This window comes from Bombina bombina, chromosome 3 (assembly GCF_027579735.1).
Source record: "Bombina bombina isolate aBomBom1 chromosome 3, aBomBom1.pri, whole genome shotgun sequence".
Lineage (NCBI taxonomy): Eukaryota > Metazoa > Chordata > Amphibia > Anura > Bombinatoridae > Bombina > Bombina bombina.
The window spans coordinates 712,240,055-712,255,934 of record NC_069501.1 but is presented as its reverse complement, the minus strand read 5'-3'; the positions used below and the strand labels follow the sequence as shown (position 1 = coordinate 712,255,934).

At 37.4% G+C, this 15,880-nt stretch overlaps 2 protein-coding genes across 8 annotated transcripts in view; one reads left to right on the top strand and one right to left on the bottom strand.

The window, feature by feature from the left end:
• NF1 (neurofibromin 1) overlaps window positions 1-15,880 on the bottom strand; it is a 1,508,106-nt gene that overhangs the window by 375,642 nt on the left and 1,116,584 nt on the right. The window lies entirely within an intron of this gene.
• Window positions 332-10,748, top strand: EVI2A (ecotropic viral integration site 2A). The gene is made up of 2 exons (XM_053707527.1): window positions 332-432; window positions 9,725-10,748. The coding sequence occupies exon 2, from the start codon at window positions 9,761-9,763 to the stop codon at window positions 10,505-10,507; it is 747 nt and encodes a 248-aa protein (XP_053563502.1). The 5' UTR covers window positions 332-432; window positions 9,725-9,760; the 3' UTR covers window positions 10,508-10,748.

Sequence of the window (15,880 nt, the reverse complement as noted above, 5' to 3'; positions counted from 1 at the left end):
TCCTGATCAGGAAATGACGCTCCTTTGAATATCTTATCACAAACAAGATGATGCTCGTCAGCTAACTCAAGTTGCATTTACATATGGATTAATATTATCTACACATTGCTGACACATGCACACACTCATAGACAATCTCACCACCCTTATGCGATATACATAGAAGTTTAAGGGGAAAAGGTGCAGAACTCTGTTCCCCTCATTATGATAGCAAATAAAAGCAATGGGTAATACTAGCACAAAAGGAAGTGTGTCATCTCAGTGGTTTCTGTTCAGATGTTTTGTCAGACAAACAGCAAACTTGAGTTGAACAAGCACATGATAGCAAAATATTTCCTGTACACACACTCAAAATCAGGGTTCTTATTTGAAGCAACACAAAGCAAGATCGGAAAAAAACCTTTAGATTAAGAGAGAACAATATTTTAACAGGTGAGTAATTCCTTTTAAATAGAGAATGGTTATTTCACTTTGCAATATGAAGGAGCTATAATTAGCTATCACTTTAGTGAAGTGTAATACAAGCTATTGATATTCAGGATCTATTAGGTGGGAAAATTAAAATCTTTCTAAACTAGCTATATTCTTTTAGTGATTGTTATAGCTGCTCATTAGCTGTATATAATTAAATAAAAGGCCTGTTTTGATCTACCTAGAATGTCAGTATAAAAATTGACAGAAATTCATTAACATGTTTCATATTTATTGCTGCAAATAAAGCTACTTCAAGTAAAATAAACAGGTTTTCATTATAATTCTGCAGCAAGATTTTTTGTTTTCCACTTGATTTTGTGTTAATCTAATGAAAAATGTCATTGTATATAAACTTCAAGCTATTTTTTTTTAGAAGGGATACAGAAACTGTAACAGTTTGTTAATTCTTTATTTTTACTCTATTAAAGTGAAGGTAAACTTTGGTGAATGAAAGCCTGTTTTTAAAAAATACTATTAAAAACAGGGGCACTTTCATTCATCAAAGTTTACAAAGCAGCCGTTTTGTTAAAAAAATTACCTTTTTTTCTTTTCACTGCTACAGCAGCTTCCCCCACCTACAGATCCTCTATGCACACGTCAGCAATGACTAATCCTGCTTCCTCCAATCACAGCATGGCCTCAGGGAATGACTACCCTGGGGGGAAAGCTGTGATTGGAGGAAGCAGGATTAGTCATTGCTGACGTGTGCATAGAGGACCTCTAGGTGGGGGAAGCTGCTGTAGCAGTGAAAAGAAAAAACATAATTTATGCTTACCTGATAAATTCCTTTCTTCTGTTGTGTGATCAGTCCACGGGTCATCATTACTTCTGGGATATAACTCCTCCCCAACAGGAAATGCAAGAGGATTCACCCAGCAGAGCTGCATATAGCTCCTCCCCTCTACGTCACTCCCAGTCATTCGACCAAGAATCAACGAGAAAGGAGAAACCAAGGGTGAAGTGGTGACTGGAGTATAATTTAAAAGATATTTACCTGCCTTAAAACAGGGCGGGCCGTGGACTGATCACACAACAGAAGAAAGGAATTTATCAGGTAAGCATAAATTATGTTTTCTTCTGTTATGTGTGATCAGTCCACGGGTCATCATTACTTCTGGGATACCAATACCAAAGCAAAAGTACACGGATGACGGGAGGGATAGGCAGGCTCATTATACAGAAGGAACCACTGCCTGAAGAACCTTTCTCCCAAAAATAGCCTCCGAAGAAGCAAAAGTGTCAAATTTGTAAAATTTGGAAAAAGTATGAAGCGAAGACCAAGTTGCAGCCTTGCAAATCTGTTCAACAGAGGCCTCATTCTTAAAGGCCCAAGTGGAAGCCACAGCTCTAGTAGAATGAGCTGTAATTCTTTCAGGAGGCTGCTGTCCAGCAGTCTCATAGGCTAAACGAATTATGCTACGAAGCCAGAAGGAGAGAGAGGTAGCCGAAGCCTTATGACCTCTCCTCTGACCAGAGTACACGACAAACAGGGAAGACGTTTGTCGAAAATCCTTAGTTGCCTGCAAGTAGAACTTGAGGGCACGAACTACATCCAGATTGTGTAGAAGACGTTCCTTCTTTGAAGAAGGATTTGGACACAAGGATGGAACAACAATCTCTTGATTGATATTCCTGTTAGTGACTACCTTAGGTAAGAACCCAGGTTTAGTACGCAGAACTACCTTGTCTGAGTGAAAAATCAGATAAGGAGAATCACAATGTAAGGCTGATAACTCAGAGACTCTTCGAGCCGAGGAAATAGCCATTAAAAACAGAACTTTCCAAGATAACAATTTTATATCAATGGAATGAAGGGGTTCAAACGGAACACCCTGTAAAACGTTAAGAACTAAGTTTAAACTCCATGGCGGAGCAACAGTTTTAAACACAGGCTTGATCCTAGCTAAAGCCTGACAAAAGGCCTGGACGTCTGGATTTTCTGACAGACGCCTGTGTAACAAGATGGACAGAGCTGAGATCTGTCCCTTTAATGAGCTAGCCGATAAACCCTTTTCTAAACCTTCTTGTAGAAAGGACAATATCCTAGGAATCCTAACCTTACTCCAGGAGTAACCTTTGGATTCGCACCAGTATAGGTATTTACGCCATATCTTATGGTAAATCCTTCTGGTAACAGGCTTCCTAGCCTGTATCAGGGTATCAATAACCGACTCAGAAAAACCACGTTTTGATAAAATCAAGCGTTCAATTTCCAAGCAGTCAGCTTCAGAGAAGTTAGATTTTGATGTTTGAATGGACCCTGTATCAGAAGGTCCTGTCTTAGAGGTAGAGACCAAGGCGGACAGGATGACATGTCCACTAGATCTGCATACCAAGTCCTGCGTGGCCATGCAGGCGCTATTAGAATCACTGATGCTCTCTCCTGTTTGATTTTGGCAATCAATCGAGGAAGCAGCGGGAAGGGTGGAAACACATAAGCCATCCCGAAGTTCCAAGGTGCTGTCAAGGCATCTATCAGAACCGCTCCCGGATCCCTGGATCTGGACCCGTAGCGAGGAAGTTTGGCGTTCTGGCGAGACGCCATGAGATCTATCTCTGGTTTGCCCCAACGTCGAAGTATTTGGGCAAAGACCTCCGGATGAAGTTCCCACTCCCCCGGATGAAAAGTCTGGCGACTCAAGAAATCCGCCTCCCAGTTCTCCACTCCCGGGATGTGGATTGCTGACAGGTGGCAAGAGTGAGACTCTGCCCAGCGAATTATCTTTGATACTTCCATCATTGCTAGGGAGCTTCTTGTCCCTCCTTGATGGTTGATGTAAGCTACAGTCGTGATGTTGTCCGACTGAAACCTGATGAACCCCCGAGTTTTTAACTGGGGCCAAGCCAGAAGGGCATGGAGAACTGCTCTTAATTCCAGAATGTTTATTGGCAGGAGACTTTCCTCCTGATTCCATTGTCCCTGAGCCTTCAGAGAATTCCAGACAGCGCCCCAACCTAGTAGGCTGGCGTCTGTTGTTACAATTGTCCAGTCCGGCCTGCTGAATGGCATCCCCCTGGACAGATGTGGCCGAGAAAGCCACCATAGAAGAGAGTTTCTGGTCTCTTGATCCAGATTCAGAGTAGGGGACAAGTCTGAGTAATCCCCATTCCACTGACTCAGCATGCACAATTGCAGCGGTCTGAGATGTAGACGTGCAAAGGGTACTATGTCCATTGCTGCTACCATTAAGCCGATCACCTCCATGCATTGAGCTACTGACGGGAGTTGAATGGAATGAAGGACACGGCATGCATTTAGAAGCTTTGTTAATCTGTCTTCTGTCAGGTAAATCTTCATTTCTACAGAATCTATAAGAGTCCCCAAGAATGGAACTCTTGTGAGAGGAAAAAGAGAACTCTTCTTTTCGTTCACTTTCCATCCATGCGACCTTAGAAATGCCAGAACTAACTCTGTATGAGACTTGGCAGTTTGAAAGCTTGAAGCTTGTATCAGAATGTCGTCTAGGTACGGAGCTACCGAAATTCCTCGCGGTCTTAGTACCGCCAGAAGGGCACCCAGAACCTTTGTGAAGATTCTTGGAGCCGTAGCCAATCCGAATGGAAGAGCTACAAACTGGTAATGCCTGTCTAAGAAGGCAAACCTTAGATACCGGTAATGATCTTTGTGAATCGGTATGTGAAGGTAAGCATCCTTTAAATCCACTGTGGTCATGTACTGACCCTTTTGGATCATGGGTAAGATTGTCCGAATAGTTTCCATTTTGAACGATGGAACTCTTAGGAATTTGTTTAGGATCTTTAAATCCAAGATTGGCCTGAAAGTTCCCTCTTTTTTGGGAACCACAAACAGGTTTGAGTAAAACCCTTGTCCTTGTTCCGACCGCGGAACCGGATGGATCACTCCCATTAATAACAGATCTTGTACACAGCGTAGAAACGCTTCTTTCTTTATCTGGTTTGTTGACAACCTTGACAGATGAAATCTCCCTCTTGGGGGAGAGAATTTGAAGTCTAGAAGGTATCCCTGAGATATGATCTCTAGCGCCCAGGGATCCTGAACATCTCTTGCCCAAGCCTGGGCGAAGAGAGAGAGTCTGCCCCCCACTAGATCCGGTCCCGGATCGGGGGCCCTCGGTTCATGCTGTCTTTGGGGCAGCAGCAGGTTTCCTGGCCTGCTTGCCCTTGTTCCAGGACTGGTTAGGTTTCCAGCCTTGTCTGTAACGAGCAACAGCTCCTTCCTGTTTTGGTGCAGTGGAAGTTGATGCTGCTCCTGCTTTGAAATTCCGAAAGGGACGAAAATTAGACTGTCTAGCCTTAGCTTTGGCTTTGTCTTGAGGCAGGGCGTGGCCCTTACCTCCTGTAATGTCAGCGATAATTTCTTTCAAACCGGGCCCAAATAAAGTTTGCCCCTTGAAAGGTATATTAAGTAATTTGGACTTAGAAGTTACATCAGCTGACCAGGATTTTAGCCACAGCGCCCTACGTGCCTGAATGGCGAATCCTGAGTTCTTAGCCGTAAGTTTGGTTAAATGTACTACGGCCTCCGAAATGAATGAATTAGCTAGTTTAAGGACTCTAAGCCTGTCCGTAATGTCGTCCAGCGTAGCTGAACTAAGGTTCTCTTCCAGAGACTCAATCCAAAATGCTGCCGCAGCCGTAATCGGCGCGATGCATGCAAGGGGTTGCAATATAAAACCTTGTTGAACAAACATTTTCTTAAGGTAACCCTCTAATTTTTTATCCATTGGATCTGAAAAAGCACAGCTATCCTCCACCGGGATAGTGGTACGCTTAGCTAAAGTAGAAACTGCTCCCTCCACCTTAGGGACCGTTTGCCATAAGTCCCGTGTGGTGGCGTCTATTGGAAACATCTTTCTAAATATTGGAGGGGGTGAGAACGGCACACCGGGTCTATCCCACTCCTTAGTAACAATTTCAGTTAGTCTCTTAGGTATAGGAAAAACGTCAGTACTCGCCGGTACCGCAAAGTATTTATCCAACCTACACAATTTTTCTGGTATTGCAACAGTGTTACAATCATTAAGAGCCGCTAAAACCTCCCCTAGTAATACACGGAGGTTCTCCAATTTAAATTTAAAATTTGAAATATCTGAATCCAATCTGTTTGGATCAGAACCATCACCCACAGAATGAAGCTCTCCGTCCTCATGTTCTGCAAGCTGTGACGCAGTATCAGACATGGCCCTAGTATTATCAGCGCACTCTGTTCTCACCCCAGAGTGATCACGCTTGCCTCTTAGTTCTGGTAATTTAGCCAAAACTTCAGTCATAACAGTAGCCATATCTTGTAATGTTATCTGTAATGGCCGCCCAGATGTACTAGGCGCCATAATATCACGCACCTCCCGGGCGGGAGATGCAGGTACTGACACGTGAGGCGAGTTAGTCGGCATAACTCTCCCCTCGCTGTTTGGTGAAATTTGTTCAATTTGTACAGATTGGCTTTTATTTAAAGTAGCATCAATACAGTTAGTACATAAATTTCTATTGGGCTCCACCTTGGCATTGGAACAAATGACACAGATATCTTCCTCTGAATCAGACATGTTTAACACACTAGCAATAAACTTGCAACTTGGTTACAATCTTATTTAACAAAAACGTACTGTGCCTCAAAGAGCACTAAACGATTAAATGACAGTTGAAATAATGAACTGAAAGACAGTTATAGCATCAATCCTTAAAAACAACACAACTTTTAGCAAAGGTTTGTTCCCATTAGTAAAGTAACAATAATTAAATTTGAAAAAATTACAGAGCAACGTTTTTAATCACAGTCAATATATAAGTCTCACAGCTCTGCTGAGAGAATCTACCTCCCTCCAAAGAAGTTTGAAGACCCCTGAGATCTGTTAGAGATGAACCGGATCATGCAGGAAATACAAGAGTAACTGACTGGAATTTTTTGATGCGTAGCAAAGAGCGCCAAAAACGGCCCCTCCCCCTCACACACAGCAGTGAGAGAGAAACGAAACTGTCACAATTAAAACAAGCAACTGCCAAGTGGAAAAATAATGCCCAAATATTTATTCACTCAGTACCTCAGAAAATGCAAACGATTCTACATTCCAGCAAAAACGTTTAACATAATAAATACCTATTAAAAGGTTTAATGTACTTTTAACAGAGTAATTCCGGTGAAATACCATCCCCAGAATACTGAAGTGTAGAGTATACATACATGTCATTATAACGGTATGGCAGGATTTTCTCATCAATTCCATTCAGAAAATAAAAACTGCTACATACCTCAATGCAGATTCATCTGCCCGCTGTCCCCTGATCTGAAGCTTTTACCTCCCTCAGATGGCCGAGAAACAGCAATATGATCTTAACTACTCCGGTTAAAATCATAGTAAAAACTCTGGTAGATTCTTCTTCAAACTCTGCCAGAGAGGCAATAACACGCTCCGGTGCTATTGTAAAATAACAAACTTTTGATTGAAGTTATAAAAACTAAGTATAATCACCATAGTCCTCTCACACATCCTATCTAGTTGCTGGGTGCAAGAGAATGACTGGGAGTGACGTAGAGGGGAGGAGCTATATGCAGCTCTGCTGGGTGAATCCTCTTGCATTTCCTGTTGGGGAGGAGTTATATCCCAGAAGTAATGATGACCCGTGGACTGATCACACATAACAGAAGAAAAAAGGTAATTTTTTAACAAAACGGCTGCTTTGTAAACTTTGATGAATGAAAGTGCCCCTGTTTTTAATAGCATTTTTAAAAAACGGACTTTCATTCACCAAAGTTTACCTTCACTTTAAAACAAATATTCCTACAACATATATTCATATGAATAGTGAAAGAAGAAGAAACTGGACTTCAGAAGGATTTCCATTTAGGAGTCAACAATAAACAACATTAGACACAGCACGTTAGTGGGGACACAAGAGACACTTTTTCATTTACCCCCCCCCCCCCAAAAAAAAACACAAAACAAACACTAATCAAAACTAATAATTGTAAAGAACTCTCTCCTCTCCTTTTTCATTACACACACACACACACACATTCATTATATATATATATATATATATATATATATATATATATATATATATATATATATATATATATATATATACGTTTAGCAAACGTATGGGAGTCCATGTTATCCTGATTTTTTCTACTTGAGAGTCCACACTCTATTTGAGGTTTTTGGTTTACCTTTTATTCTCCTCTTGCTGTTAACCTTCTATTCTGCCTCACTCGTGGCTTGTTCTCTTATTTTTCTTATTCTTTTTTTGTGTTTTTCTTCTTTTATTTTTCTTTTTCTTTCTGTTTTCCTTCTGTCCTTTTCCCCTCTTGTTTCTCCTATTGTTATTCTATTGTCTTTGTTTGCCTTTGGTGTCTATTCTTAGTTTTATTTTTTCTTTTATATATTTTTTTCTTTTATATATTCTGTTGTTGTTTTTCTCCCAATTTTTTCCAACTTTTTCCCCTTTTTTTCCCTTTTTTATTGTCTGTTTGGTTTACCTTGTATCACGATGTATAGTTGGTGTTTGCATTTACTTTGGTTTATTCTTATTCTTTTTCTTCGGGGTCTTTGGTACTCTCTCTTGGGAAGGTTCATGGGTTATGGCATCTCAGATCACTCTCTTTAAATGGGTGGTATTACCGTGTATAAAATTTGTACATACCCTTCATCATGGTACACTGTGTATATTGGATAGTAAATGTACAATAGCGGTATAGTCCCTGTAGTAGCGTCCACTACGATAGATATGCGCTTTAGGGTTAATGTAATATATTAATATACCCCCATTACAGTACGGCAGGAATGCTATGCTATATATATTATTTATTGGTTATATTTCTAGCAGTGGTATTGCCACTATAGCAGCGCGCATTATAAGTATCGATTGATGTGTATTATTACAATGATATGCTTAGTAGCTAATTTGTTTGACTTGTTTCTGTGTTGCTATTTGGATCGTTGTGACCCATTGCCATGACAACTCCAAACGCAACCCGAGTGATTGGTGCATGGCCACACACGTGATCGGCCGATGCACTTCCGGGTTTGTCTGTTCTATCCAGTGCGGTTGCAGTTGCGGTGGCGTGTTACACGGCGATCTACATTTGTACTTTGTTTGTTTTACAATCATGGTAGGTTTTGAGTGTGTACTTTATGCCTGACCATCTAGGTAACATCATATAAGGCTTTCATTATTGGTTGGCTCCCCGGATAGTAACGGATATTAGGGGTATGTTAAGATTACCACTACTGTGGAACGTTAAGTTGTTTATCATGTTCATACTGCTATAGGTCTTTTAATTTGATCATCTTCACTGTCACAGCATTGATTGCTTATATTATAACTTATATACGATGTTCACTTTGTGACATATGGTCACCATAGCAACACTTTGGCGTTTTTTTTTTGCTAATTGGGGGGAGGGGTTATTTATTTGTTAGTTTGTATAAATTCACCAATGTTTGAAGCATTCACTGTCTGAGGAAGGGGATACACTGTCCCCGAAACGTCACTAATTTTGCCAAGTAAAAAAGTTTGTTAAAAAATCCAGCGAGTGCAAGGTCTGTTTCTGATATTGTATATATATATATATATATATATATATATATATATATATATATATATATATATATATATATATATATATCTTTCCTATATTTAACATGGAGTGAGTGGATATTTCTTTTTCCCATAGTAGAATCTTTAAGAGTGTAATATGCTCAATAATTCTACAAAAAAATAGATGTTATATATTTCTTTAAATATGTAGCTAGGTTATTACGCTCTTAAAAGGGTGTCTAATTTTCACAAAACTTTGTCATTTTAATTTCACAAAAATATAATCACTGACCATGTACAATAAATTGATGGGAAATACGTACAGAGGGAAATTAGACATTATGTAAAAGTGAAATGTATTTTTTTGCCTATATGTTATTGCCATCAGTCAGTAATTTAAAAATGAATGTTTTGTTTGAATTAAGGAAACTAAACTTTCTTTAAATCGACACACACACTAGAAATGGTTCCACCAGGTGTACATTTTCAATTACAAAACCAGAAGCCCAGAAATATATGAATAAGGGGGTACTGAAAAAGCAAACAAAACAGCAAATAAAAAAAATATCTGAAACCTTCATAAGATTATTTAAAGACAAACTAAACCCTTAATAGTACAAAAGTATTTTTTTTTGTTACCTCCTATCCATTGACTTGCTAATATATTATCTAGCCATACATGTTTCAAGTGCAATTTATGAATTAACGCAACTTGTATATTTCACAGTTTTTAGAGGATTGCCGCTTCTATCAAGAGACTATCATGAGGATAATACCATACCAAAGACTTTTGGAACTGATTATTGGAGCTACTATTTTGTGTATTTGTCGGACTCAAATGATCGAGAATGGCACAAATACTTATCCAACACAGAGCAATTTCACTATTAAACTGGAAACAACCCTGAATACTACTGGTAACACCACTAAACCAGTTGCTAGCAGCACCCGTAGCTTGGTAGCCGGCAATCATTCCTACACAAATGTAAGTGAACAAACGCTGCTCCACAAAATGTCAACCATTAAAATTACACGGACAACAATCCCATCCACTTCTGTATTCAGAAATCATTCTGAAGAAATGCCCACCTTAAACACATTATCAAAAACATCATGCAACTGTGCAAAAGAAAATTATCAAACTGCTATAGTGTTCTGTATAATTGTTATTGCAGTTTTAATACTAACCTGTGCAATTTTAATTATATCCGTGGTAGTATTAGCTAACAAAACGTCAAAACTTAAAGCAAAATTAACACAATCCAAACGTCAGGCAAGAAGCAACGGGGATTTTCTCAGTGCTTCTAGCATTTTGTGGCCATCAGGACTGGAAACGCTCCAGAAGATACCACAAGCTGCTAACTTAACAATGGATGATATTTCACTAGGTGACACCAACCCAGCACAAGAAGAGAAACATAAGCTAACGTCTACTGCAGAAGAGGAGGATTCATTACAGAGCAAGCAGGGGAAAACAACGCAGCCAGTGTCTAATACCTTAAAGGGATAGTAAACCACAATTTTATTTGATGATTCAGATAGAACATACAATTTTAAACAACTTTCCAATTTAATTCTATTATCAGGATTTCTTCATTCTCTTGCTATCCATTGCTGAAGGGACAGCATTGCACTACTGACTGGAAGCTGAAACTATCCATTTAGCCAATCACAAGAGACAAATGTGTGCAGGCACCAATTAGCAGCAGCTCCCACTGCATATTCATTTTTTAACAAGGGATACTAAGAGAACAAAGCACATTTGAAAATAGAAGTGAATTTAAAAGTGTCTTAAAATGACATGCTCTATCTGAATCATGCAAGTTTAATTTTGACTTTCCTATCCCTTTAACTAAGTGTGCAGAGGAAATATAATGTTATATGTATGTAATCTTGGTATTGTTTCTTTGCCTATTCTGAATATGCACACACACAAAATGAACTTGGAAGGAATCTGTAGAAGCAGTTTTATGTTTTAATTTAAAGGTATATAAAGGACATTTTTGATGATTCAGATAGAGCATGCAATTTTAAACAACCTCCCAATGTACTTATATTATCAAATTGGCTTCATTATCTTGATATCCTCTGTCGAAGGAGCAGCAATGTACTACTTGGAGCAAGCTGATCACATTGGGTTAGCTAATGAAAAGAGGTATATATGTGCAGCCACCAAGAAACAAAGGGAACCCACAGTGTAAAAATCTTTAATCAAGACAGAAAGGAAATAATCTAAAATCGAATCTAAAATTGCTTATTAGGCATTGTGCCAAGCTGTACACCGCTAGCACAAGTTAAAATCACATCATAGGAAATTCTTAGTAAAGTCACAATGGGACGTAGCCCTAATTAGCAATTATACAAATGTTTATCATAGTGTGGGTAAATCATTTGCAGAAGTTATATAACTACAGGATTAATCCTAAAAAGGTAACACCAGAATATAAATTGCAATATGACAAGACAAAGGGAGAGGGATAGCTATTTAAATATTGGTGTTTTGTATTAAGTGTGTGCAATCATATCACCCTGACCATACACATACATCAAAGTATAAAGCTTATCTGTTCACAGAGTTCATTAATGTTCCTATTATGCCCTTAAGTAATAATGGCCCATTGTGACTCTATAAATACGTTTACTTGTGAAATTTAACTAATCTCCTGTGATATGGTTTTTTGTGTTTTAATTTCCGCTAGCAGTGTACAGCTTGGCTCAATGCCAAATAAGCAATTTTAGATTTTGAAATATAAACTATATTCTATAGTTTCCTTTCTCTTTCTGTCTTGATAAAAGATATAGCACTGTGTGCATTTTTACACTGTAGACTCCCTTAGGCTTCATGTAACTTAGTTAATCTAAGAAATTATTTGTTGTCCACAGTGTATCTCTGGTTATTATTAACCACAACTATACGTTATAATTTAACTCTTTTACTCCCTATATATTTCTTTCTTAATATATGTGCAGCCATAAATCGGCAACTTGCTCCCAAGTAGGGCATTGCTGCTCCTGAGCCTACCAAGCTATCTGTTTTCAGCAAAAGGATACTTAAAGAACAAAGAAAATTTGATATTAGAAGTAAACGGAAATGTTGTTTAAAATTGCATGCTCTATCCGAATCATGAAAGTTTAATTTTAACTTTACTGTCCCTTTAAGCTAAACCACATCCTATTATACAACAGTTTCTTAGCAGCTTCTGAAAAAAGAGAAGTTTGTCTATGAGTTTACATTTCCTTTTTAAATGAGCATATCTCTTGCATCTTTTAATAACAAGATGTCAATTAAGAAATAAAAAATATTTTGAACATTCTCTATAAAATGCAGTTTATCAAATGGTTACCTTTAAATGGCTGAAATAATTCAGTAGCCTACCATTAATAGAAATACTGAAAATGTGAAGGCAAACCATTGAGAATATTTGTTTAAAGGGACAGTAAGGTCAAAATTAAAGGGACACTCAAGTCAAAATAAACTTTTACTTTCCAATTTACTTCAATTATCAAATCAGTCTTTTTATATGCACACTTTCTGGGGAACAAGATGCTACTGAGCATGTGCACAAGTTCACAGGGTATATGTATACTAGTCTGTGATAGGCTGATGTCTGTCACATGATACAGGGGGCCGTAAAATGAGGAAAAAAAAATTGTCAGAAAAAAATAACTACAGTTTAATTGAAATTCAGAGTAAGTGTTAAATCATTGTCTATTTATTATACACTTGTTAATTATGTAATTGCTTAATTATGTAAATTTGCTTAATTCTCTTTCTTAAAGACTAATCATAAGTGAGCTCAGGAGTGTGCATTTTGCAATTTGGCAGTAGTGTTTGCAACATTGATTAAAGTAATGTTATACCTAGATCCAAACACTGCTGCCTTAGACTGCTATAGACACGTGCACGCTCCTGAGCTTCTATAAGTCTACCTAGAATTTCTAATAAACAAAGGATACAAAAAGAACAATGCAAATTTGATAATAGAAGTAAAAAGGAAAGTTCTGTTAAGATGTTAAATATAAGTATCCTCTTTCATTGATTTTAAATTATATGTTAATGTTTTAAGTTAGTATTTTAATAAGTGTGATAAAGTACAGAGTGCGCACACTTATTATATTATAGTATTGCATGTTTTAAATAAATTTTGATGTTTTTAGCCTATTGAGCGCATCTCTATATTTATTTATATATACATTTCTAGAGCTGTAATACAGGTACAGTGTATGAGAAGTTTGACATAAAAATCCCCTATATCGTTTATATTTATTATTAAACACTAAATACACCTTCCTCTAATTATTTTGTAATTTTGTGTAAACCGCCATCACTGGAATGCAGTGAATGCTAGCTTTCAACATGGCGGAACCAATGACATGAGCGCAGCGGGGAACTACCTCAATATTATGCTTATAAAAGGTATTTAGTGTTTACTATCCCATTTAATACCTTAGCTGGAAGGCAAGGTATAAAAGCATAGAACATCACGGGATTGACCTAGATTTTAGTTATGCACATTGTGTGTGTCTATACATAATACAAATATAGTACATTTTAATATATATATAATAGGATAATCAAATATCAAGACTAATATTAATAGCTTTTTTTAGTTCTCAAATGTTAAAGGACCATTAAGTACAGTAGATTTGCATAATTGACAGATGAATAATAAGTCAATTCAATAACACTTACTTAGATTTTTTTTAACCTAGTCCTAATTGAACATTAATAAAGGACATAAGATAGCACTTGCATATAAACTACATATTTAAATACACACACATACAGTATATACATATACACACACACACACACACACTACTGTGCCTATAGTTGAAAAACCTGGAAAAACTAATATGTATCATAGAAACATTATCCATATCATCTAAACAGAGGTGTGCAAAATCCAAAAATAAACCTAGACGTAATCTCCCTTCTTGCTGCAAAAAAGGATATAAATGACAGGAACTGTATAAGATCTCACTAAACATACAGTCAACTTGCAATACTAGATTTGATGAATCAATGCTCCTAATGCAACATCCTTTTGACTAAGAAAAAGGATATAAACATAATTTATGCTTACCTGATTAATTTCTTTCTTTCATGGTGGTTTGAGTGCACAATCCATTACTCCTGGAAATGACTCTTCTCTTCCTGACCAGTAAGAGGAGGCAAAGAATCCCAAAACCCAAGAGCCCACCTTATTAGAAACTAGTCTGTTGTATAGCCAAGCAAAAACGGTAGGAAAGAGCAATGAGCAAAAAAGGAGCAGGGAAAAAGAGAGCTACCATCAGAAAGAAAACAGGGTGGTGTCTCGTGGACTCTCACCACCATGAAAGAAATTAATTCATCAGGTAAGCATAAATTATGTTTACTTTTATACAGGTGGTGAGAGTCCATAATCCATTACTCCTGGGAAACTAATACCTAAACAGTCAAGTCCACGAGTAATAAGGGCAGGACTAACGATGTATCATCTAACTTAACGTTTATTTATATAAACTCCTTTTTCACATACTAGAAAGATTTTTTGTTGTTGCTTTTTTTCATGCAAAAAACAAGAAAAATAAACAGAAAAAGAATCTAACATCAACCAGAAACAAAAGCCAAAGGCTGCATCAGAAGAAGCAAAACCACCAAAAATGGTCGATTTCACTAAAAGTATGCAAAGAAGACCAAGTAGCTGCCTTGCAAATCTGATCTAGAGAGGCCTCATTCTTAAAGTCATAAGATGTGTCTACTGACCTAGTTAAATAGGCAGTTTAGGAGGATACTGAGCCACCTCAAAAGTAAGCCTTATGAGAATCAAAAGCTTAAAGGGACACTGTACCCAAAAAAATTTCTTTCGTGATTCAGATTGAGCATGAAATTTTAAGCAACTTTCTAATTTACTCCTATTATCAAATTGTCTTCATTCTCTTGGTATCTTTATTTGAAATGCAAGAATGTAAGTTTAAATGCCAGCCCATTTTTGGTGAACAACCTGGGTTGTCCTTGCTGATTGGTGGATAAATTCATCCACCAATAAAAAAGTGCTGTCCAGAGTACTGAAACAAAAAAAAAAGCTTAGATGCCTTCTTTTTCAAATAATGATAACAAGAGAACGAAGAAAAATTGATAATAGGAGTAAATAAGAAAGTTGCTTAAAAACATAATTTATGTAAGAACTTACCTGATAAATTCATTTCTTTCATATTAACAAGAGTCCATGAGCTAGTGACGTATGGGATATACATTCCTACCAGGAGGGGCAAAGTTTCCCAAACCTTAAAATGCCTATAAATACACCCCTCACCACACCCACAAATCAGTTTAACGAATAGCCAAGAAGTGGGGTGATAAGAAAAAAAGTGCGAAGCATATAAAATAAGGAATTGGAATAATTGTGCTTTATACAAAAAAAATCATAACCACCACAAAAAAAGGGTGGGCCTCATGGACTCTTGTTAATATGAAAGAAATGAATTTATCAGGTAAGTTCTTACATAAATTATGTTTTCTTTCATGTAATTAACAAGAGTCCATGAGCTAGTGACGTATGGGATAATGACTACCCAAGATGTGGATCTTTCCACACAAGAGTCACTAGAGAGGGAGGGATAAAATAAAGACAGCCAATTCCTGCTGAAAATAATCCACACTCAAAATAAAGTGTAACAAAAAACATAAGCAGAAGATTCAAACTGAAACTGCTGCCTGAAGAACTTTTCTACCAAAAACTGCTTCAGAAGAAGAAAATACATAAAAATGGTAGAATTTAGTAAAAGTATGCAAAGAGGACCAAGTTGCTGCTTTGCAGATCTGGTCAACCGAAGCTTCATTCCTAAACGCCCAGGAAGTAGATACTGACCTAGTAGAATGAGCTGTAATTCTCTGAGG